Genomic DNA, 25,932 nt, shown 5'->3' with positions numbered 1-25,932 from the left:
AATTGTCAAAATTGTCGAAATTGTCAAAATTGTCAAAATTGTCAAAATTGTCAAAATTGTCAAAATTGTCAAAATTGTCAAAATTGGCAAAATTGTCAAAATTGTCAAAATTGTCAAAATTGTCAAAATTGTCAAAATTGTCAAAATTGTCAAAATTGTCAAAATTGTCAAAATTGTCAAAATTGTCAAAATTGTCAAAATTGTCAAAATTGTCAGAATTGTCAGAATTGTCAAAATTGTCAAATTTATCAAAATTGTCAAAATTGTCAAAATTGTCAAAATTGTCAAAATTGTCAAAATTGTCAAATTGTCAAAATTGTCAAAATTGTCAAAATTGTCAAAATTTTAAAAATGTAAAAAATGTCAGAATTGATACAATTGTCAAAATTGTTAAAATTGTCAAAATGGTTAAAACTGACAAAATTGTCAAAATTGTTAAAATTTTCAAAATTGTTGAAAATTGTCAAAACTGTCAACATTGTTGAAATGTCATTCAATTTTTTGAAATTTATAATGCAGAATGTAATTTTCAATTTGAATCAAATCCGAGGAAACTTTGAGAAAAAAACTAAAAAGACCACCTGATCTAATTAGTTGAATAAATTCCCAGAAAAAAATGTTCGCTTGCATGTCGCCGATGACATACCGAAACACCTGAAGCCAGTTTATAACAACTTGCACCTCAATCCGGACACTTTCTTTTTCAAATGTATACAAGAAGTAAACGATGGACACCGAAACGCCCCCCCCAACATCAACGCGGCGCGGCGTCAGATTCAAGGCTAATGATGAGATTGGAACAAAAACGAAACGCTTCAATTAGTCGATTCTGGTCCGTTTAAAACTCGATTTGAACCGGAGTCAAACCAGCATCAGCATCTTTTCAAGAGTTTGTTTAAATGCGCCTGGCCAGCATTTTCCATACACCAAATTTGCGCCTCAACCAACCTCGTAACATTGAAGAGTAGTAGCTTCCATCAGCAGCACGTTCCAATTTTAGCCGATTTTCCCTTCATACCTTACTTATACTAGGACGAACCGGTTCAAGACGGGATGTGGAAAGTAAAATTTTCTTGAAGTGTCTTTTCCGGAACATGGGACTGGTTTTGGCGTGGTCGGTCGCCTTTTTTTTGTTTTGACGATTGCGAAAGTCGCCATGACGTGGCGTCAGCATCCAGGCAGCTGTATCCGAAAATTTCTTAGCTTTCAGAGACCGGAGATTGCACTTTCTCAAATGTTGTTTTTCTGCTTCCCGTTTACGATTTTGCAACATTTGTTATTACTAAATTTTGAAACAAGAGTGAGTATTTTTTATTGAAAATGCAAGTAAAAACTAACATCAATGATTTAACCTAAAAAAAACAACCTAAAATGAAAAATCTCAACCACAATCTCAAAGCGGGACAGTTTATGATTAAATCTGGTCCGTAACTTTAGCAGAGACAAGACAAATATCTTCACTTGACCTGATCTCATCACGACCTACAGCGCTGCGGTGCATGTTACAAGATCACCGCCCACAACCCAGAAAAATACAATCCACGCACAAATGCGAAAATGTTTGCGTTTGGATCAGCGACATCTAAGTTGCAAAACGTGGAAAAAAAATCGTTCGGAGGTGGCAAAGTTGATTCGCGGAAAATTTAGTCCAAACAGCTGGCCGGTTACTACGCCTTCTTATACTAAGGCTGTATACTTAGCGTATCTGAGTCACCACGACTAAATCCTTGATTTTTATGACCTCCGCGCCATGGAAAAGTGGAAACATCTTTCGAATGGTGGAAAACTAATTTATCACGACACGTTCCAAGTCGGGCGTGTGAGCATTTATGATTTTTTTTAACATCCAATAAACTTGATCTGATTTTTTCTCACACATTAACTAATTGTTCTTTTAATCTTTTTCGACGTCTATTTTTCTTTACAGAATTCATGGAGATGATGACTGGTTGAATTAGGCGACCCCGATTGCAATCGATTCACACAACTCTCATCATCGCACAGCCGCTCTTCATCTTTTGTCATCCTCGAGGAAGCATCTTTTTTACTTAGTTCTGCTTTCATATCCGCTACATCTTTCAACCAGGAGCAATTTCAGAAACATTATTGATCTATGGAACCTTTTAGGAAAAATATCGTATCTTCCCAACACGTGTTGAGAATCTGTTAGCTTTACGAACATATTTGTTATTTGTCATCGGTTCCCTATAGAATCCATCTAGCTTCTAAACAAAATCATGACTTTTCTATCTACAGCGTGTGGTTCAGAATATTTCAACCTTTACTTTGCGCAAACTGTGTTTGTTCGATTATAGAAATACCTAGTTCAAAGGTAGGATTTTACCCTCGTTTCAAAATCACAAAAACTATCAAAATTCGCCTGTATTGTTTCCGAGCAACAGCCGGATCATTGGAGATCATCTCATTATTTTCTAATGACTCAGTTTATAGCAATAATTTTTTCTGCATTATTAATGTTTAATAATAAAGATAACAAAATTTGAAATAAACAAAACAAAAAAAAAACAAACAACCTACCTAACCTTGTATTGTATTGCACCGAAATCCCTGGGATATGAGTATGGATATAGCTGCTGTTGCTTTGCAACCTGGTTTTTAAAGCTTGGCTCGCCGCATCATCGGTTTGAGGTACATCTCGAACGTCTTGTTGACCGGTTCCTGTGATAAAAAACCAAAAAAAATTTTTGAGCATATGTTAGAGATTAGAGGTTATTTGGAGAAAAGCTGTGCCTGAAACTTTGGTTGGAGGTCAAAAGGTAATTTAGTTGAACTACGTAGGTCAAATGACAGAGAGGGCGTCAAGTTTAACATAGTTTAGCTGAAAACTTGCGTATTTCGTTGCAGAATCTCCAAGGTTCAAGGCCATGAAAGACCAGAAGAACCCAAATTCATCTGAGGTGTTGCTGAGAACATGGTTGGTCAGCATTTATAAAAATCGACAGCGTGCTGCGCCCTCAGACAATTTTAAACTTTAACACCCCCCGACAATTTTGAATTTTAACGGATAGACAAATTTTAAAATGTCAAATATGGAGGTTAATATGGTTATTAGACTGAAATATTTGAACTGAGATATTTGCCTTCATGCAGTATATTTTATATTCGCTTCTACATAGAAGCAAACAAGAAGATTCCCGTAAACTATAAATGTACTGTACATGTATTGTTCCATAATTTGCTTTGCTATTTTCTTAAATTTTAAAAAAATCTACCACCTTCATGGATCAACCCATCTTGGTCCTTCTAAGAGGTAGAAAAAGCGATGGGCCTCTATGTGTTAAATTTTCTTTATAGTAAGAAACTTAAATTGCAGTTAGATTTTCCATTGGAGAGATCAGTATATCAGCAAAAACTTCAGAGGGGTATGACTTCCACTGGCAGTCTAACTTTATTATCTTTCTTTTCAATAATGTAACCATTCTTAAATGTTGATGCAATTCGACTTATGATTATCATTAATTTTGTTACAAATTCACAACAGATATGTACAGTACCGTTCATAATTGTATAGAAATTGGAAGCACGCGCACTGTCACTTCGACTTTGAACTTCCATAACTTTTTACTCTGATGATATTTTTTGATCAAATTTTCTGCGTTAGATAGATCAACTATCACACTGTTATATCACAAAATTTGAGCTTTCTGGAGTTTGTGTGGCCTGAGATACAGTCATTCTACGAAAATCGGACTTTTTGGACTTTTCTCATTCAAACTGTAATATCTCAGAAAATACGCTACATTTTTTGTTGAAATTTTGCAGAGTGATTGTTGAAATGTAAAGCTATCATGTCTTAAGTTTTTGAAAAGTTTTATCGATGGGATCAAAAGTTACGCGAGGTACAATTTTTCAGGCATGAACCTAAAAATGCGATTTCTATAGAATTTTGGACGATTCTTTTCATAGGAAAGTCATATTTTATGTTTAACAACCAGTAAATCTATTTCAACCAAAAAATCAAAACAATATTGTGAGATTCTGATTTCAAAACACAAATAGATCTTTAATTTCATTTTTTCATTTTATCAATGCTTTTGCCAGACATTTTTTGACTGATTTGTGGATGGAAACGATTATGTTCTCATGAATCGTCCAAAATTCTATAGAAATCGCATTTTTAGGTTCATGCCTGAAAAATTGTACCTCCCGTAACTTTTGATCCTATCGATAAAACTTTTCAAAAACTTCAGACATGCTTACCTTATATTTCAACAATCACTCTGCAAAATTTCAACAAAAAATGTAGTGTAGTTCCTGAAATATTGCAGTATGAATGAGAAAAGTCCAAAAAGTCCGATTTTCGTAGAATTACTGTATCTCAGGCCACACAAACTCCAGAAAGCTAAAATTTTGTGAAATAACAGTGTGATAGTTGTTCTATCTAATGCAGAAAATTTGATCAAAAAATATCATGAGAGTCAAAAGTTATGGAAGTTCAAATTCGAAGTGACAGTGCGCGTGCTTCCAATTTCTATACAATTATGAACGGTACTGTATAACATGGAATTATTTTTTCGGTGTTTATTATTTCCCGCTAAATTATTTAAATAGAAAAATTTAAAACTTTAAGTTGAAGGGTTTAAAATTGTTTATTTATTATGATAACTTTTAAATAATATTCAATACAAAATTTTTTGGTTTATTTTTTAATGAAAGTTTCTACTTTTACAGAAAGCCTTATCTAAACTAATAAAATTATCATTTCCACCCCCACACACACACAAAAATTCTTGTTAGGATGTTTAAAATTTTGGAAACTTTTTAAAAGAAAATGAGCTTTGTTTGTATTTGCCTTGTTAAAGGTACTTATATTTTAAGATTGTGACAACAATCAAAAAATTTTAATCTATTATATAAAATTCTCTTGTAACGGTGTTTGTAGTACTACTCCTCCGAAATGACCCAAACGATTCGAATGAAATTATTTTTAGAATATTCTGTAGCCATGCGAATCGGTTTATATCGAATAAAAACAACACAAAGTCGCATCAATTGTCCGTAATTATTAAATTTGTAGTTTTTTGAATGAAATGAAAGTCATGGCTTCCATTTTTTCGAGATTTTTTTTCCTTTGAGCGGTTTGTTTTTCGTCTCCAAGGTCGAGGCGTCGCGACCTGACGTCGTTAGAAGATAGTAACCATGGCATAGCATACTGATCAGTGAGAATATTTTGGCGCGTATTTCTCAACCAAGCATATTTTCAATGCAAGTGGTGGCGATATGATGCCTTCATGTGATTTTTTTTGTTCTTGATTCCTAGCTCACATGGTTATGAATGACGCCTAGATGTGACTCAGGTTGACATTTTGCTGATCGAATAAATCATATACCAAGGTAATATTTGTTTTGCCATAATCTGAAATTGAAAAGTCAGACATCCATTTTTAGAGATTTTCTTTTACGAGGGGTTTGTTTTTCGTCTCCATGGGCGAGGCGTCGCTAGCAAACGTCGTTGCAAGATAATAGTAACCAAAGCATACTGTTCATTGATCGCTGGAAAATTTAAAAATTAGGCGCCTATTTCTCAACCAAGAACCTATAATTCTTATGCACGTTGGGGCGATATGCAACCTAGATGTGTTTTTTACTTACTTATTTGTACACAGCACATGGTAATAAATGACGCCTAGATGTAATATGGATTGATATTTTATCGATCGAATCAAAACCATATAAACGATTTCAAATATTAAAACAATTTTTAATTCGTGTTAATTTAAGTAGTAAATTGTTGTCCAAAAGATATGAATTTGGTAATGATAAATATAAAATAATGACACTTTTTGTACGTTTGAAAATAAGAAATTGATAAGCTTTACATTCAATTTCGTATAATCCAATACGCCTAGAACGCTGGACACATTCACTGAATGAGAGTCTGTTCTTTGAAATAGTTTAGATAGGATTGAAGTAAGTTGAAGTTATCAATAAAATAATCTACTTTTCTATAACAAAAAGTGAGGATATGAATTTTCCGGAAGAATTTTCAATTAAGAAAGTAAACTAGAGCAAGTGCAAACTTTCAACTTTTACGAAAAGTGTATACATTTATTCCTCATCTAAAAATTGTTGGGCCCAAAAAAAACTATCTGATTAAATAAACTCAACTCTTTTTTATTAAATCATTCATCAAAAAACTGTTTACACGTTTACAGTTTGTACACACACAATTCAAGTACGAACTTAACATGAAAAGTATGTTTTTGTTTAACATATTTTGGCTACATAGAAGAGACTTTTGATTCACTTTTTTGATGAAAAGTTTTTTTGTGATTGATATTCCAGGGGCAGCAGATTTTTATGATGAACTTTTAATATGACCTGAAAGTGTTAAAAGTAATATAAATTCATGTAATTTCTTTGGTGGAATAAGTGAAAACGCGCCATTTAGCAATGAAACATCTACAATTCAAGAATTTTATCACCAAAATGGCCAGAAAGGATATTCCGAGTGTTGAATCTGAAGCGGATATTCAAAATTATTATAAAGGTCTTTGTAAATCAAGGTCTTTTGGTTGAACAGCATTCAGTGAAATTGAAGTACCAAGCATTAGTTTATTCCGGAGAAAACTTAGTATATATCAATGAAATTTGATAAAACAGACAAACAAGAACAAGTATTAAATTCATTTTAAAGTCTTTTCACTGACGCATCTGAAAAAGACCTATGTGTTATCACTTGCCCCAATGAATGGGACAAATGTATACTTCGATATTTCTTTTTGTCAACATAACTAATTTTTTTTTTGAAAATTTTATTTTTTTCAGAAAATATGAAAGTTGAACTGTGGTGATATTCGTTTGCATTTGCCCCGGTGTTTCATTTTTGAAATGAGCTCACGAAACCATCAAAGCCTGAACAGATTATTTCATTTCGATCTATTAAATTTTAAAAAATCTTTTTTTCAATTAAATGTTATTAATCTTAAAAATATTACATAATCCTAAATGAAATCAAATAATCTAATTTGCATTTTTTGCATGAATAAAAAAAAGGAATTTGCAGTATACAAAATCGTCAGATTTAATGTCATGACAAATACTGTTTGGGAACATTTTAAGTTGAAATGTGTAGAGTCTATAACTTAAGTATCAGGCGAAACTTTTTGGAAATGATTTTGGTGACAATATGGATTTTAATTCAAACTGCTTTGAAGCATGAGGATGATGACTAAAAAGCTGTTTGAAAATGGTTAGTAAAAAATCTTTTCTTATGTGTTTCAATTATTCAGCTCTTTAAAATACACCATCCAAAGCTAATTGGGAGCTGAAAGCGCTGCGTTAGGCAAAATATTCGGAAACACTTCAAAAATTTTCCAAAGATTCATAAGCAATATATTCCAATAAATGAGATACTTTTTATTTCGGTTTAAACCTTATTGTGAACTCGAACAAATCGGAATAAATCACTAAATGGAATACAGCAAATGGAACATACATATTATCAACATACAGTTATTTATGGAACAAGTAACGAAAATTGGATTTTAAAAGACCCGTTGAGTTAAAATTCTATGGTTTAGTTTTGATAGAATTAAGCGGGACGATTCGAGTAAAGGGAAAGAAGGGAAATGTAAAAAAAAACTAGGAAAAATTGAAAATGGACGCCAAGTTTAACATGGTAACACGAAGTTTACCGGGTCTGCTAGTATTTATATAAAGTTTTCATCAAAAACTCACTAAATAAAACAAAACATGGCAATTAAGTAATAAACGATAAAGCGTAATTTGTTATGTGACTAAATAACAATTAAAATTTTGGGAAAAAAATCTTCTATCGCATTCCACCATAAAGTTTCAATCTTAGTATATAACAAATCTCGCGTGAGCATTCATTACGTCATATGAAACAAAATGTAAACAAAGAGTTTAGTACGAAAAAATACAAAAACTGACATAAACTAGTCGCCACTTCTTTCCATTTAGAATATTTGTAACCTGGACAACATATTCTATATGAGAAATACAAATTTTAAAGTTCTTTCGATAATAACTTTTACAGCAGTTTTCTGTGAGTTCTTTAGATGTTTCATTCGACGTAATGAAAGCTCACGCGAGAAATGTTGATATCGCATTTAAGTTACGGGGAACGGAAGGTTCTCTGTCAGTAATTTTTTTCTGTTTTTCAAGTTATTTTCAAAATCGAGGAAAATCATGCATTCAGAATCAAAATGAAAACATTATTACTTGATTTCAGAATAAAAAGCTTTAGAAAAATAAAAAAACTTATTTACAAAGTCATATCAGATGTCTAAACTAAGTTTGCCAGATTGCCCGGTTTTACCCGGACATGCCCGGATATTTAACACAAAATTTGTAAAAAGTCCGGTTGTCCAGATTTTGTTAAAAAAAAAGTCCGGATTTTACCCGAATTCCTTCCCTTTATTCGCTAAATCAGACAAAAAACTCCAATTGAGTTCTTAAAATTTGTATTTTTACGTCCAAAATGCTAAATTTTTAAAGCAAGTTTTATCAAAATAGTCACGAACGGTTTTCTGAAATCTATTATATAAAATTCTCTTGTAACGGTGTTGGTAGTACTACTCCTCCGAAATGACCCAACCGATTGAAATGAAATTATTTTTAGAATATTCTGTGGGCATGCGAATCGGTTTATATCGAATAAAAACAACAAAAAGTCGCATCAATTGTCCGTAATCATTGAATTTGTAATAAATTGAATCAAATTAAAGTCATGGCCTTCAATTTTTTTCGAGATTTTCTTTCCTTTGGGCGCCGGGCAGTTTGTTTTTCGTCTCTATGGTCGAGACGTCGCGAGCCAACGTCGCAAGAGGATAGTAACCATGGCATAGCATACTGATTGTGATTGGAAATCTTTGGGCGCGCATTTTTCAACCAAGCATAATTTCAATGCATGTGGTGGCCATATGAAGCCTAGATGTGTTTTTTTTCTTCTTGATTTCTAGATCATTTGTACAGCACAGAGTAATGAATAACGCCTAGATGTGACCCAGATTGATATTTTGCCGATCAAATCAAAACCATTTAAACTATTTGAAAAAATTAAACTTTAATTCGTGTTATTTAAAGAAGGAATTGTTGACTGAAAAATATGAATTTAGTACTAATACATGTGAAATACAGACCCCGTTCGTTTTTGGCAATATTCGATTTTAGTAACATCCGAAAGGTTTTTAGAAGCGATATTACCTTTTAGTTTTCTCTATAACAGGAACAATATAATTTAGACAAACACCAAACATACGTTTTTACGTTCAGAACTGGTGATAGAATCCAACAACAAAAATAAAAGTTTTTTTTAGAAAGTTATAAAGTATTCAAAAATTACAAAAGGTTGAAAAAAAAAATCAAAATCAAATACAATAAAAAGACTAAAAATGACAAAGTCAACTGAAAAATGATGAAGTACGACAAAAACAGCAAAAATGGAAAAAAAACAAGGAAATGCATCAAAAACATGAGATAAAAAACTATAAAAATTCTAAAAATGGTCGGAAATTGCCTTAAAATAACGTAAATGATAATAAAAATAGTTATTTACGGACATTTGAAAAAAAAGAAAAGTGGAAAGATTTGGTTTATAATCCAATACGCATAGAATCATATTTCAAACATGCACAAATGTGCTTTACTGAAGGTGTATCAAACGCCTTTAAATTTACAGAACAACCACAAAATCCGTTGAAAATTAACAGACACATGAACTGTACAAGAGCCTGTCCTTAAAAGTGGATTATACAGGATTGATGTTTATAAAAGAAGTGCAAACATTCAACATTAACAAAAATGTATACATTATTTCTTAATTTATAAAAGGTAGGGCCCAAATAAACAACCTGTCTAAATAAACTTATCTTTTTTTAAATCGTTCACTGAAAGTCTGTTTACAGGTTCCCTGTTTGTTTACACAGAATTCAAGTACGGACTTAACATTAACGTGGGTTTTTGTATAACATATTTTGGCTACATAGAAGAGACTTTAGATCCGCTTTTTTGTTGAATTTTTTTTTGTTATTAATATTCCAGAAGCATAATTGTTTTGGTAGCAGAAGCAGAATTTTTTATAAGTTTTTATTACGACCTTTTACCATGATATATATATATATATATATATATATATATATATATATATATATATATATATATATATATATATATATATATATATATATATATATATATATATATATATATATATATATATATATATATATATATATATATATATATATATATATATATATATATATATATATATATATATATATATATATATATATATATATATATATATATATATATATATATATATATATATATATATATATATATATATATATATATATATATATATATATATATATATATATATTATTTTTTCTCTAAAATATTCAAAATTATTAAATGTCTTTGTAAATGAAGGTCTTATGGTAAAACAGTATTCAGTGAAATTGAAGTACCAGCCATTATTTTATTCTGGAGAAAAACTGCAGATATATTAATGAACGATGATAAAAAAGACAAACAGGAACAAGTATTAAATTAATTTTAAAGTTTTTTCTTCTTGAAAGAATATGAAAGATGAACTGTGATGATATCCATTTGCACTTGCCCCGATGTTTCTTTAATGAAAATAACAATTTATAATAAAAAAAAGACACTTAAATGTTTTTTATGGTTTCGAGGTAAATTTACATGAAAATTCCCAGAAAATAGAATGAATGAAATCATCGTAGCCTTAACAGATTAGTTTTTTTTTATGTATTCAATTTTAATTTACAATTGAATGTTATTGAATCTTGAAAATATCACCTATTCTTAAATGAAATCGCAGATCATCTTCAACACTGTTCAGGAAAATTTTAAATCAGACAACAATGGTTTAAATTGGCAGGTGTGTCTTTTAGGATAAAAAAGAAAATATAAATTCTGTAATTCGGTTGAATAACAGAAAAATTAAACATATTTTTTTCTCATTTCAAAACCAATCGTTTAACTGATTTATTGGGTTAATGTTCAAAGGAATTTAATTTGCATTCTTTGCTCGAACAAATTAAAAAAGGGCGAACTTTTATGTTTGGGCATGATTATGATGAAAATATGGATATTAATAACCACTGCTTCCAATGGTGAGGATAGTGAACAAAAATCTGCTTGACAATGGTTTTTAAAAATTTTTCTCAAATGTTTATTATTTCTTCAGTTCTTAAAAATATACCATCCAAAGCTAAATATTCGGGAGCTAAAAGTGCTGCGCTAGGCAGAATGTTGGGAAAATACTCCAAAAATTGTGCGATATTCAAAATTCTTCTTCCATAAAGTTTCATATGCAATAAATTCCACTAAATGAGAAACTTTTGATTTCGATTTCAACCTTAAAGTGAACTCGAGCAAAGCGGAGTAAATCAACTAAATGGTATACAATAAATGAAACATAAATATAATCAACATATGTTTATTTATGGAACAAGTTTCAAAGAGTGGATTTTTTTTAGCATGAGGCTTGCCAAGTTTGATGGTTACGTTGAGTGCTGAAAAAATCGAATTTGCAACGGGAAGCTGATACCTGATACCATTCGGCAATATTCAAAGCATCCGAATCAAAGAAATGTTAATGAAAAGTATTCATGTAAAATGCATGTAAGATTGATTGGAGAAATTTTTATGGTAATTTATGAAAAGACCCGTAGAATTGAGTTAAAGTTCTTAGATTTGATTACGAGATAATTAGGCGGAACAATTCAAGCAAACGGAAAATATGGATATGTAAAAAAAACCAGGACATGTTCAAGAAAGCGAGACGATTAACAACTCAAGATTGGATGCTTTTTTAAAATCAAACAGCAAAGCAAAAATGGAAAATAGACGCCAAGTTTAACATGGTAAGACGAAGTTTACCGGGTCTGCTAGTATAAAAATAATTATAAATCTGTTGATTTTTTTGGAATAAAAAAAAAGTTTTTTAAGTGTTTTTGTTTCTTGATTTTTTTTGAGTTATTCCTGGGTTTGGACCAAATTTACCCAGATTTTTTGGGTTGAAAATTTTTGAACTCTAATGCCCGGATTGGGCTAGATTATAAGATGAAATTGCCCAAATTTGCCCGGCCCGAAGACCCGCGTGAAAAATTCTGACAACCTTAGTGTAATCTCATTAAAAAAATCCTAAGCACCAAAATCAGTATTATGTTCACTTGCGTTTACAACATTTTTTTGATTAGATTGAAAAACAAGAAATAAGGTTCTCAAAATGAATAACACCATTAAAATCTCAAAATCATAGTTTAAATTTTGGATCCGACTTGATTTCATTGCGTTTCAAATCCATCACATAAATAAATCATATAATGTTCCAGTCCAACAAAAATCAAAACAATGTGCTTATGTTGCAATTTTTCCATCCACACAATAATAATTAAGAAACCCAGTCTCAAATTTTAAGTAGAAAATCCACTCTGACTCTGAAACCTTGTTTTTTTCAATTGCAATTGATTCAAACTCTTCAAAAGCATAGTATATACTATAAAAAAATAATCTTTTAGTACATTTTTCCATTTAAAAATTTTACAAAACATTAAAAAAAAAAGTGTTTATAGAGATAAAAATGATTTTTCATTTCTTTATAGTTCATTTGTTACAAATTTGTTCCTATTTCATTCTTGAGTTCAAATAAAATTAAAAATCTAGTATAAGAGTTTGAAATTCAGGTATAAATCAATGAAAATTAAATTCCAATAACTTCATACTTCAGAATCTGTATTGGATAATCTTATTTTAGAATAAAACTTATATTTAAAAATTGAGGAAGCGAAACCAAATTGATAATAATGGTACGAGATTTTCGAACCACGATACGAATACTTCAGAAAATAATTAAATATCAGGGTTTTAAAATCAGTTTAAAATTCAAAACATTCATTTACAAACAATTTTCAAAAATGTTTGATATTTCTAACGTATAGTTACAAAATGAGAATTGATAAAATTTTGTTGTGAGCCTAGTGCTGATATGAAGAAGCTCAAGAAAAATATTGTAGATAACTTGAAGATTTATTTTTACATTTTCTGCTCCAAAAATGAGTGTATTATTTATGATTGAAAAATAAGATTCTTTAAGAGTTCATAAAGTGATGATTTCTAAACTAGGTACCAGATATCTATACAAATTACGAAACTTACGAAAGTCAAAAAAATCCACATTACGACTTGTTTGGAGGCGCTGATTCCAAATATGCAATTTGTTTAATTTTTTTCTATCAGCTCTTGCTTTTGAGATATCTTTTGAATAAAGGTAAAAATTCATTAAATGAATTTGGGCACTTTGTGGGCAAAACTGTAAAACAGTTAAAACATTTTTTAAAGCCTTGTTTCTTTGAAACTAGAATATCTAATCAACACCTGAAACCTTGATTGAATGCAGGATCATAAATAGATTAAAAATCAATTTTTCTTTTTTATATTGGTTTGTCTACTGGTTTATCAGTTATCAGTGATTGATTTTACTCAAAACTGACTTTTTATGACCACTGATTCGAATTCAGGACGTCCAAATCTTCTAAAATCAGTTATTTAAATAGAGGCTACAAAATGCTGTTACCTTGTGTTATTTTCATATCTACATTTTCTTGCAGTAAATATTTTTAATTCGCAGATTGTTTCATAAAAGGATGTATAGACTGTTCCAGAAATTATAAGAATAAAAAACATGTAGTTTGTTATTAGGGGAAACAAGGGCATAATAGCCACCCTAAGAAGAACGCTAATTTAACCATAGAAAACCGTTATGATATGTGAGTTTTTAGTTTTAGTTTTTGTGAGCAGGGAAAAGCCTGAGTTACTTCATTGTTTCGTGTTCAGACACTAAAAAATTCTAATTCTCAAAGGGCTAAAACTTGAAAAAGTAGATAAAAACGTTTAAAAATAGATAAATGCATTTTAAAAATGTTTGCCAAAAGCTGAAAATCAGTCACTGTAGCGGCATAATGAGAACCTCTCCTGGGGCAGTATAAGCGCCCTTAATCGGGGCACGATAAGCAGTTTATACCGTAGAATCTAGCAGCGAATTGAACTCGATAAAGGCAACTGAATGTTTCCATCCGACGATTTGGCCTATTGGTGCGGTTCTGAGATTTAATCAGAAGACTCGAGTTCGATTCCTGATCAAGGTGATTTTTTTCAGTTATCATTTATGATCGAATGCACTTTGCATTAAACGGTGAGTCGTAGATCCATCAAACAAAGCAATAACAACATAAAGTATGTTTGTTTGTAGAATACAAACAATTCACACACACTCATACTTTATGCTTCTGGTGCTTTGTTTGGCGGATGATGCTACTAGCCATATAATGCAACAATCAAAATAATCGACCAAACGAAAAAAAAAACACCTTAACCAAGAATCGAGCTCGAGTCTTCTGATCACCTCTCCGACACCTAACCAATAGAATGAATCGTCAGATGTGAACTAGTCAAGCTGTGGCTCTATAATTCAGTTGACTTCAGTTGATTCAGTTGGTCATCGTGCCCCGATCAATTGCGCTCTATACGCCCCGAGTCAACAATTTAAAATTAAAACGCGTTTTAAAATTGATTGTAGGGAAAAATTAAAAATTTTATGTTGATACTTACGGTTTCCTTCAGCAGCAGCACAGCGGCACAGCAGCAAACTTCTGCTGCCACGAGCGAAACCAAAACAGTTTGTTTTAGTTCCGCATGCTTTGAGTCAATTCGCAATTGAAACAATAGCGGTGATGATTGATGATGACAGCTGATGATGGTAAACACGGTATAAATGTTTACATCATCACACGGTTAAGCGAGACAACACAAATTGGGTTCGTGGTAACTCACCAGTGTTGCCAGATATTCTGAGTGGTTAGCTCAGAATATCACACGAGAATGAGAAAACTAATAAGTGAGGATATTACTTCAGTGAATATTGTAAATAGCTATCGCTTATGTTATAAGTAGTTCTTTAAGGACTTGACGAACAAAATGAATAAAGATTAACTCTATTCCACCACTGAAACCTGCGTTTTCAACAGGTTATGGGCCCAGATACATCTGGATACGGAAATTACGAGTTAGTTCGAGAGGGGTACTCTCAAGTAATAAACTTGCGGTTAGCAAGTGGAGCAGCCAGCAGCCAGAGGACCACCAAGAAGAGGGCCACCAGCCAGAAGGACCAGCCTGCGCCGAGACGACCCAGCCCAGAGGGACCAGCCGGAGAACTACCAGGCAGCGAGATGTCCCTAGCCAGCCAGGATGTGCCTCCAGCGGTCGAGCCCGGGAAGGTTCGCGGATCGAGAGGGTTACTCTCGATGCCGTCACGAGCCACGCTGCGGTTAGCATGCGTGAGCTCACGTCCGACGGCCGGGAGGAGTCTCTGGATCCGCAACCGGGCAGCGCGAAGGTCCGAAGGTCCACCACCGGGAACACCCTGGAGGAGTTGGCTGGAGCTGATCATCTTAGATGTCTCTTGACGCTGAATTGTGATGCAAAAATCGTCGGGTGCGTCGCGTCCGCGTTTTAGTACTTATCGACAGCGTTGACCGCTGACGTGACGCGACGACCGACGCTGTATTGTGTTTCTGCCTTTACTCTCATGCTCTGGTTGTGCATTGCTGTTAGCATGCTCGAGCACAGCTGGAAGCAGTTCATAGATCGATGGCAGAGGTGGTTTGGGCTACGGTTAGTCGCCAGTAACTTAAACCGCCCCATGCTGTCAAACCTAGCCAATGCTCGAAGTAATCGAGAAAAGGTGTTGATGGCTAAAAGAGGCTGTTTTTCTGGGGTTACCAGAAAACAGTCTGCCAAAAATATTCACCACTCGCAAGCTGAGGCTATCAGCTACCAGAAACAACGCAAGGTTCGATTCGTTGTCGATTCTGGTGCCACGCAACACATGGTTCGAGATGAGAGCCTGCTGGTTGATGTGAGAACTCTGGCAGAGCCATACATCATCACCACAGCAAAGACTGGCGAGTGCTTGAAAGCCAAGCGGACTGGAACAATGCATCTGAGCAGTGTAGTTGGGAAGTCTATTGTTCCAATTATACTGTTCAATGTACTTTTGATACCAGAGCTAGACGAAAATCTACTTTCGGTCAGCAAGTGTACCGAGAACGGGAAAAGGGTTACTTTTCTCGGGAAACAAGTACAATTTGAGTTTTCAGGGGAGGTTTTCGCCCAAGGAAAACTCCTGAACAACTTGTACTGCGTGGATTTATTGTGGAGCCCTAAAATCAGGCGGAAAGCCTTACTTGGAAGCCAACCGAAGTACAAACAATGGCATATGCGACTCGGACATCTTGGCTTTGGAGCGATACAGAAGATGGTCCGCGATAATATGGTTGAGGGTATCAGCCATATTCCAGCAAAAATGGAAAACCAAGCTGTGTGCGAGAGCTGTCTAGCAGGGAAACAAGCGGCCAACAAATTCTGCAACGTTGAGCTTCCTCGGTCGGGTAGACCACTTGAGCTCGTGCATTCCGATGTGTGTGGGTACATGGAAGTGTCGACGTTCGATGGATTTCGGTATTTCGTCACCTTCATCGACGATTATACCCACTTCATGGTCGTCTATCTAATGAAGCACAAGAGTGAGGTGTTCGAGCGCTTCAAGCAGTACGAAGCTATGGCAACTGCACACTTCGGTCAGAAGTTGTGCAAGCTGCGTTGCGACAATGGGCGTGAATACATCACCAACGAATTTCAAAGACATTGTTCAGAGAAAGGAGTTCAGATGGTATTCACGGTCCCGTATACTCCGCAGCAGAATGGCGTCAGCGAGCGAGCCAACCGAACGTTGATGTAGAAGACAAGGGCGATGATACATGGCAGCAGGCTACCGAAAAGTATGTGGGGCGAAGCCGTTTTGTGCGCTGCGTATCTCACAAATCGATCACCGACTAGAGGTCTTGTGGACAACAAGACACCTTTTGAGATGTGGTTCGGTCGGCGGCCGAGACTGAGCAATCTTCGTATTTTCGGGTGCCCAGCCTATGCGCAGATCCCGAAAGAAAAGCGGCAGAAGCTTGATTCCAAGTCCAAGCGACTCGTTTTCGTGGGCTACGCGAATAACGGATATCGGCTTTGGAATAGTTCGAGCCGATCCATCGAGATTCACCGGAACGTGGTCTTCGACGAAATTAGCGTTTTGGAGCCAGTGCGTGGCGGTGCTGCGCCAGAGGAAGGCATCGAGAAGCCTGTCAAAGAACCACCAGAGACCATCACATTTGAGCGGTTAGCTGATGTGTATGAGCCAGAACAACAGCCCACATCCGAGCAGCCCATCGAAGTGCGTGCACCTGAAAACACATTCGAGCGGTCAGCCGATGTGCCAACAACAGAAAACACATCTGAGCGGTTAGCCGATGTGCCTGCTGATCCCGATCACACTGTGGTTAACAGTGTGGTTGTTGACGATCACGGCGAGAGCGACTACGAGAGCAGCGCGGAATTCCCGGACGATGACGATGATGACCAAGATTCCGTCACCCGTGAACCGGCCCTGAGACGAAGTCAGCGAACAAGAGGGACTACACAGCGTTACGTGGCTAACGTAGCTGCTGTTGTTGATGAGGAGCTACCTCAGAACATCACGGAGCTGAAGCGCCGGGAGGACTGGGATTCCTGGAAGGTCGCCATCGACGAGGAGATGACAGCCCTGAAGGAGAACAAGACTTGGGAAGCGGTTAGCTTGCCCCCGGGCCACAGGAAACCCATCCTGTCCAAGTGGGTGTTCACCGTGAAGGACGATGGTCGCTACAAGGCTCGATTGGTCGCGAAAGGGTGTTCCCAAAGACCAGGATTGGACTACTGGGAAACATACGCTCCGGTCGCCAAGATGGAGAGCGTTCGGACCGTCTTGGCCTTGGCGAACGAATACGACATGGTCGTTCATCAAATGGACGTCAAAACTGCATTCCTGAATGGAAATTTAGAAGAGGTTATCTTCATGCAGTTGCCAAACGATGACGTTGGAAAATCGAAGGTCGTTCGATTGCAGAAAAGCCTGTACGGCTTGAAGCAAGCGGGTCGTGCTTGGAACCAGCGATTCGACGACGAGATAAGAAAGCTTGGTTTCTATCCGTTGAAGAGTGACTGCTGCGTTTACCGATCCTGCAAGCGAGGACTCACCCTCATCCTGTACGTGGATGACATCCTGATTGCTAGAAAAGACGTTTCAGAGGTTAGCTGGATCAAGACCGAGCTTGGAAGGCTATTCCAGATGAAGGATCTCCTGGAAGTCAAGACTTTCTTGGGGATGACCATCAAGCGAGACTTTCCGAATAGCGTCATCGAGATTTCGCAATCAGGATACGTCGAGAAAGTTCTGCAACGATTCGGTATGGCCGATTGTAAACCCGTAAGCACACCGCTTGACACAAACGTTCGCTGGACGAAGCTGAACGATGGTGAGGTTATCACCGAACAACCGTTCAAGGAATTGATCGGTTGTCTACAATATCTGGTGACATCTTCGAGACCAGACATCTGTGCTGCGGTTAGCGCACTGAGCAAGTACCAGGCCAGCCCGGCGGATAGGCACTGGCAAGGCCTGAAGCGTATTCTGCGGTACCTTCGAGGTACGACCGATACGGCGTTGGTATTCCGCAGAAACGCGAAATCGGACCACTCATCGGATATGCTGATGCAGATTTTGCCAACGACTCCGATGATCGAAGATCTGTATCAGGTTACGCTTACATGATCTTCGGGAATCTAGTTTCGTGGTCAACGAAACGTCAGCAGACGGTCAGTCTGTCGTCGACCGAAGCTGAGATAGGAGCCCTTTGCCATGCGGTCAAGGAAGGTTTGTGGTTAACAAACTTCCTTGGTGAATTGGATGTGGTTAGCACTCCTTTCACGTTAATGGAGGACAACATCCCTTGCATCCAGTATCTGGAAGAGGCGCGGACTCATCAGCGGATGAAGCATCTGGATGTGAAGTATGCTTTCATCAGAGACATCATAAGAAGCGGTCAGCTATCTTTGCGACACATCTCTACTGAGGATCAGCCAGCTGATGCGTTCACGAAGGCGTTACCAAGGGCGAGGCACGCGAAGCTGTTGAGCATTCTCAATCTGCGAATTGAGGGGAGGTGTTGATACTTACGGTTTCCTTCAGCAGCAGCACAGCGGCACAGCAGCAAACTTCTGCTGCCACGAGCGAAACCAAAACAGTTTGTTTTGGTTCCGCATGCTTTGAGTCGATTCGCAATTGAAACAATAGCGGTGATGATTGATGATGACAGCTGATGATGGTAAACACGGTATAAATGTTTACATCATCACACGGTTAAGCGAGACAACACAAATTGGGTTCGTGGTAACTCACCAGTGTTGCCAGATATTCTGAGTGGTTAGCTCAGAATATCACACGAAAATGAGAAAACTAATAAGTGAGGATATCACTTCAGTGAATATTGTAAATAGCTATCGCTTATGTTATAAAGTAGTTCTTTAAGGACTTGACGAACAAAATGAATAAAGATTAACTCTATTCCACCACTGAAACCTGCGTTTTCAACATTTTATGATGGTGAAAATTGAGGATTAATGTGTACATCATGTTGCAGTGCGTACTTTATGAATCAAGACGATTTAACGATCATGAGAGCTTATTTTCCTGTGCTGCAAAATTATAATATTTTCATTACTTGATAAACCTAGTTGGATTTAAAAAAATCTGTAAGGATTATAGGGAGAATTCTTTTTTGCTGAAAAATTAATATTAACTAGGAACTACAAAACTGTTCATCATAAAAATTTATTTGAAAAAAAATCGTAAAGAGTAGTGCTTACTATGCCCCGGTTGCTTGTTATGCCCTTATCTCCCTTGTATTTCAAAATGCGTGGTCTCACTCCGGAGAAAAGAAAAAGTTTCGTGCACAAGTGGTCTACTGTGAGTGAAATCTCATTGAGAAAATGGGCCAAAGAAGAGGATGTGAGCGTTAGAGCAGTAGGGCTTTTGAAAAATATGGTGAACATTGTACATTTCAAGATAAACCGAGGAGTGGTCGAAAATCTGGTCCTGTAAGTACTGCCATCGACAAAAAAAGTCAGGGTAACCTACAAACAGAAACCATCGGATTCCGTTCGGGATGTGGCGAAAGAAGTCGGTACCTAGACGTCTAACGTGATGCGTGTTAAAGAGCGACTTGGGCTCAAGACATACCGGAAGCACTAAAAACCTAAAAGGAACCCAAATTAAGCCGCTTCTGTCAAACCAAGAGCCCAGAAACTGTAGGATTCAATATTTTGCAAAAGTTCTGGGTGCATTATCATGGACATCCTCTTTAAGTTTTTCGAGGTAGCAAACCAGCTTCCCATTATTTGGATTATGACATCATGCGACTCTATTGCTGAGCTTATAGAGGGTCTTCGATCGACTCTGTAAAAAGCTCCTTGTGGTATAACTCGTAAGATTTTTGATGACAAGATCAGTGAGTAACTGACAACTAGCTTCAACATTATGATGAGGAAAATGCGACTAAATAAGGAGTTAGATTCATACCGGTATGTCTGTGTATGACTCATTGCATTCGATTTAGACGTTCTATGTACGAGATCGAAACGCTAACAGCTGAAAAAAAGTCTTCGCCAAGCGCACTTAGTTAGCTTTAATTTCCCGACCAAAGGATTTCTCTTAGCGTGGAAGTAAAGAGCTTAACCATAACCATATTCAAAAATGCATTCACAAACCTGATTCAGCGGACTTTTTTTGGCCTCCTCAAACAGCCGCTCGTACACGTTTCCATCGTAGGCTCCTAGGGCCGAACCGAGCACAAAATCGGGATAGTCGAATGCATCCACAATCGAAACGGCATCTGGCCGCAAAATGCTCAACGCTTCCTCGTACTTCCTCTGCAAGTGAATCAGGTCCGTTTCGGACATCGTTGTGAACTAGAACGTTGGGATAAAATCGCATTGGTTATGTGAATTTTGGTTAGGTCAATGTGTAGTTAAGTTACCCGCAGCAAATCCCCAGTAGCTTTCAAGGCTTCATCGTACACCACTAACTCACAGAGAACCCTCAAAACCTTGACCAGCTGCGGACTTGCGGTTTGATTCGCCTTCTGAATCATTTCCCAAGTGGAGCTCAGAATGAAAGCTCGTCCGTGTAATTCAGCAACACGTACCAACTCCAAGGCAGTCTTGTTTACAGCCTCTTCATGGGTGTAACCGGCCTTTTTGCGTTGTTCGAGATGATCACAAGCTACCCGTAGCTTGTTAGAAGTGATGGCCTGAAATGCAGCGATCACAACCGGAACCGAATCGCTCCAGGGGAACCGTTTGGCAGTGGGTTTAGTAGCGTAATCGGCTAGGTATTGAACCGATGGCATAAGTTTTTTGTTGCCGCAGGCTTGGTTCCAAACCTTGACCAAGTACCTAGCCGTTTGGAGGTAAAGCACTGTATTTTCTCCTTCATAGGTAGAGGAAGCAGTTGCGACACCGTAAAAGGTCAAAAAGTTTGAACAGCTCAAATAACCGTGGCCCCCACAGGCAAGTCGACAGACTTCGATACCGGTTGCCGTATCGGTTGTGGAGACTGCCTTCAAACTACAGATGAGTGCATGGAGTTCCGAAAGTTGTTCCAAACCACCGCCGTTGGATTCCAGCGCCAGCTGTAGATTCTGGTACAAATCCCAGACGTTATCGGCAGTGAGTTTTAGAGCTATTGACTTTGCTACCAATGGCAAAAGTTTGGCCTGTTGCGTCAAGTGATCGATGACTTGGACTTCTGGTTGACTGAAATAGTAGGGGAAAAGAGTTTAGAATTTTGGTGACACAATGATAATGATCAAATCATACCCAGGGTTAATGCAGCTCTGTCTTCGTACGCAGGAGTAACGGACAGAAATTGTTGCAGTCTTGGCCAGATGTTGAGCCATATTCTTCACAATCAAAACCCTCACAAAAACCATAGTTCCATAGGTCAGAACCGATGAAACTGGTTTCACGAAGGTTCCATCTCGCAGTAGTTTAGCGTTCTTCATGAGCATGTTAGTTCTTGGAATACGGATATTCTTGAATCCCAAGTATCCATTGTTGACACCCTTGTAACCAATCTTATCGCCTATATCTCCAATATCAATTCCCGGTAGAGGCATATGGGTTTCCAGGTCACGTAGCGGTACCAAGAACGGTTGAATTCCGTGACACTTTCCGTTTGAATACAGCTGGGCCATCACAATGCAGTAGTTCACAGTTTGCGCCACTGAAACAAAACTACATGTAAGAATCTTTTAACAAATCTAAACGATATTTTTAAGAACAATCTTACATCCTCCCGGCCACCACTTGTAAGCCGTGATCGTGGGACTGTTGATCACGATTTCATCGGTCCGTTCATCGAAAGTGGCAGTAGTCTCCAGCCCTCGAAGGAAAGTTCCATGTCCAAGTTCGGTTTGAGCATAGGACCCGACCATTTGACAGTCCATTGCCGGCTTCAACCATTGACTTTGCTGTTCCGGGCTTCCGTGACCCTGGATGGCCGGAACAAACATCGAGAAATGAACTCGCAACGGATTTCCCTCCTTGATGAAGCCATCACCTAGTAGCGTATCCAAATGGTATCTGGAAAAAATTTAAAATTAAAATCGCAAAAAAAAATCTTTTTTCAATTTTAAACTTACACATAATTTTTCGCATCGTATTTGCCCTCGTCTTGGAGAAGCTTTTTGACTTTGGTAAATATAACCGTGGCTTTCCGGAGCGACTGCTCGTAGACTTCCTTGTGGGAGGCGAAATGTAGCGGCACCTCGTCTTGGAACTCCGGTTGACTGATGAAGAACTTTTCTGCAAGTGTTTGAATCTTATCAAAATTGATACATTAAGGGCGAAAAGCAATCACTTCCCCTGAAGGTATACATATCCCATTCCAAGTGCAAATCTAAGATTTCTATTGTGGTATTTTAAATATTTTTTTTATTTTTTAGTTGTCTCATTTTCGTGCTATTGAGATTTGAGATTTTTGTGTGCTTATTGGCATTTTGAAGTAATTTTTGTGTGATATTTGTGATTTTATGGGTCATTCTTATGTCATTTTTGTGTCAATTTTTTGTCTTATTTGTGTGATATTCGTGTGATAATCGACTCTTCTTTCGATATCATTTTTATGAGACCTGTATGAGATTTGTTTTTTTTTTTCTCAAGTGATTTTAGACTTATGGATTATGCGATTTGTGTAATACATAATAGTGTGATTTTTGTGTGTGTGTGTTTTTTTTTTACATTTTTGTGTCGTTTTTTTTGTAATTTTTGAGTCATATTTTTTGTCATAATTTTTGTCTCTTCGTCTTTTTTGTCATTTTTATGGTTTATTATGTTCTTTCGATAGAGTCAACTCAATCCTTCCCACATCAAGAGCGATAAGCGCTTCTGCTTATATCTCTTCTCTTTTAAAACAGTTCATTTAAGGGCATTTGAACTTATTTTTCAAAAAAAAAATCAAAAAAAGAAATTCTAAATGAATCCATTTTTTCTATTTTCTATGTGATATTCACCACGTTTGTGTTTCTAAGCTGAAAACAATCCAAATCCTTTGAGTTTGAAACCAATAATCGAAATTTTTATCAGATCCTCTAACCAGAAATCTTTTATTTGATTTTGAATTTATGGTTTTCAATATGAGTTTTTTCAATTATTGAACTTATAAATTTGAATAAAATTGGGAATGATGAAATTGTTTCACATTTTTCTATTCCGGACTCATGAAACTTTCTTATGTTTCAACTCTGCATATAAATTTAGGATGAAAATTGCAGATCCAACTCTTATAAATGGTTTGAGTTTCAAATATTTTCTTTTCATATTCCGGATATGGAACATTCATCACGTTTTAGATTAAAATGCAACACCAAGGTTCGAAGCAGGATTCTATACCAATGATGATCGAAACTGAAAGTCAAAAACAATAAACAGGATGCTTACAAGATGTTTTTTTTTGCAAGTATCCGGGCTGGTCAAATCCAGGAAATTTTATCCAAATTTTCCAAAAAACATCCGGCCAATATGCTGGCAAATTTCGAAATTATTCCATAAAAATCAAGAAGAAAAACCCATGGAAAACTGGAAACATCAGCCGATTCAAAATCATCAGAAGAATCAGGTTTCCAAAAAATCTTTTTTGTTTATTTTAACAATTTTTTTTTAATATTTGAACGTAACATACATAATTCTAAGGGCTCAATTGAAATTTTCGTCTGGTTTTGCAAATAGGGTGAGGAAATCTGGTCAAAATCCGAACAATCTGGTAAGCTTAGTCTAACTTTTTCGGGATTCAATATTTAGGAATCAATTACTATCAACAAGTGAGAATTTTTTTAAAAAACTGTTGTAGAATTGTGGTCCTGAAATGAGATTTTTAGGTTTTGGAGTAGAGATTTTTACACTATTGTTACTCTTGAATAATTTCAGAGGTTCATTAAAATTTTATTACCTACAAATTTCAAATTTTATGTTTAGTAATAAAATTTTATTTGGCATTTTTGGACCTTCATGGGGGGAGAGGGTTGAACACCAAAACCCCTTCACCCCCCCCCCCCCCCCTCCCCTCGTTCCTGCGGCCATGCCTAGAAAACATGTTTTAGTTTTGTACCTTAAACTTAACCTTTAATTTTTCCACGAAATTGTTTTATTGTGTTTTGAGAAGTAAAAAATTAAGATTCTTATGCAACTCAAATTTTGAAATTTTGGCTCACTCTATTCCAAGATGATCGACTTTGAACATTGAGTGCGATTTTTTGAAAATCTTCTAACTTTAGGTTAAGTTTAAGGTACAAAACTAAAACATTATTTCTAGGCAAAATACCTCCGAAATAGCTATTGCTTATTGTCTTTCAAATGAGATCAGAAGATTTGCAATATGTCTAAGGGCTGAGATATGAATGATCAAAATTTGCATGTTTTTTAGCAGGTGATCCCAAAATTTTGGCCGGCAGTGTACTTACAATAACATGTTTATGGCTTTTTTGATTATTTTATCAGTTTAATGAATGTGTGTGTTTTTTTTTTAATTTTGTTAGATTTTTATGTAATTGTGTATTAGTGTACCATTTTTGAGTCAGTTTTTTGTCATTGCGACCTCAACACTTGAACTCATTTATCCCTTGTTTTTTAAATTAAATTGATCGAACGAATTGCAATCACCTGCAATCCTCATTGATGCTCAATACTTTATAAGCTTCATGCAAAATGGGTACCTTCACACCGAACAGAATGATAGAGCAACTTGTCCGTTGATAAGCTAAAATTTACAATTGAAGCTGAGATAAAGATTCTTACGCGAATTGTGCCATAAGCAACGATAACATTATCTGACACAGAATAATCATAAAAAAACTTCGCAGGGAGAGCTTCACTTATTTTTCGCTACGTTCCCCTCATTCAATTTTTTATTCAATTGAGCAGACAGAAAGCTGAAAACCAAAACATGTAGGGCCGGTTTCGATCCAAGCTTACTCACCTCTTGATCGTTTTTGCCTCAGTTGATCCTCTCCGCCAACCCACCATAGCGTGAACTCTTCCTTGTTGAAGCTACACTTGTTGCGTTCATTCTGAAGATCTGCATTTACCTCCACCGACGAAGACGACGACGGCATGGTTAACCACCAACTTAATTTTTTACCAGTGACACTCGAGCGCAAATGCAAATGCTTCAAACAGCTTTAAACACTACGTCACCTAATGGGCTTGTTCCAACAATTGACAAAAAATGTTGGAATAGGCACTTCCTCAGAATAAACACAGATTTATATACGCAAAATTTGTTCCTCTAGTTACATGAATAGAAATTTACAGGTACTCCAGGTGAAATCTAACGTCGTTCACACCGGAGGAGCGACTAATCGAGCACTAACCAAAAATAGTATCTACTCTACTTCGACTTCTGCAGCCGACTGACTGCGAACTGATAACGCG

General features: G+C 36.2%; 2 protein-coding genes across 2 annotated transcripts in view; one reads left to right on the top strand and one right to left on the bottom strand.

Moving 5' to 3' along the window:
* The window catches only part of LOC129754340 (troponin C), a 34,064-nt gene extending 31,531 nt beyond the window's left edge, over positions 1-2,533 (top strand). Inside the window, exon 5 of the mRNA XM_055750325.1 lies at positions 1,928-2,533. Within this exon, the coding sequence (XP_055606300.1) occupies positions 1,928-1,953 (26 nt within the window). The 3' untranslated portion in view covers positions 1,954-2,533. The remainder of the gene's footprint in view (positions 1-1,927) is intronic.
* LOC129754338 (probable peroxisomal acyl-coenzyme A oxidase 1) lies at positions 2,458-25,916 on the bottom strand. The gene is made up of 7 exons (XM_055750321.1): positions 25,478-25,916; positions 22,647-22,809; positions 22,295-22,587; positions 21,823-22,228; positions 20,982-21,759; positions 20,713-20,913; positions 2,458-2,679 (listed from the first exon to the last, which is right to left on the bottom strand). Exons 1-7 carry the CDS (start codon positions 25,611-25,613, stop codon positions 2,617-2,619), a joined length of 2,040 nt encoding a protein of 679 aa, XP_055606296.1. The 5' UTR covers positions 25,614-25,916; the 3' UTR covers positions 2,458-2,616.
* Positions 25,917-25,932: the final 16 nt, after the last annotated feature.

The sequence above is a fragment of the Uranotaenia lowii genome, chromosome 3 (genome assembly GCF_029784155.1).
Source record: "Uranotaenia lowii strain MFRU-FL chromosome 3, ASM2978415v1, whole genome shotgun sequence".
Taxonomy (NCBI): Eukaryota; Metazoa; Arthropoda; class Insecta; order Diptera; family Culicidae; genus Uranotaenia; species Uranotaenia lowii.
Note: the sequence above shows the minus strand (reverse complement) of the source record. Positions and strands in the feature narration are given on the sequence as shown.

Coding starts and splice junctions, on each gene's coding strand:
- LOC129754338 (XM_055750321.1), bottom strand. CDS start 25,613: ATGCCGTCGTCGTCTTCGTCGGTGGAGGTAAATGCAGATCTTCAGAAT. Junction 20,914..20,981: donor CTACTGGGGATTTGCTGCGG/GTAACTTAACTA, acceptor CCAACGTTCTAG/TTCACAACGATGTCCGAAAC. Junction 2,680..20,712: donor AAAAAAGTCCGCTGAATCAG/GTTTGTGAATGC, acceptor TTTTTATCACAG/GAACCGGTCAACAAGACGTT.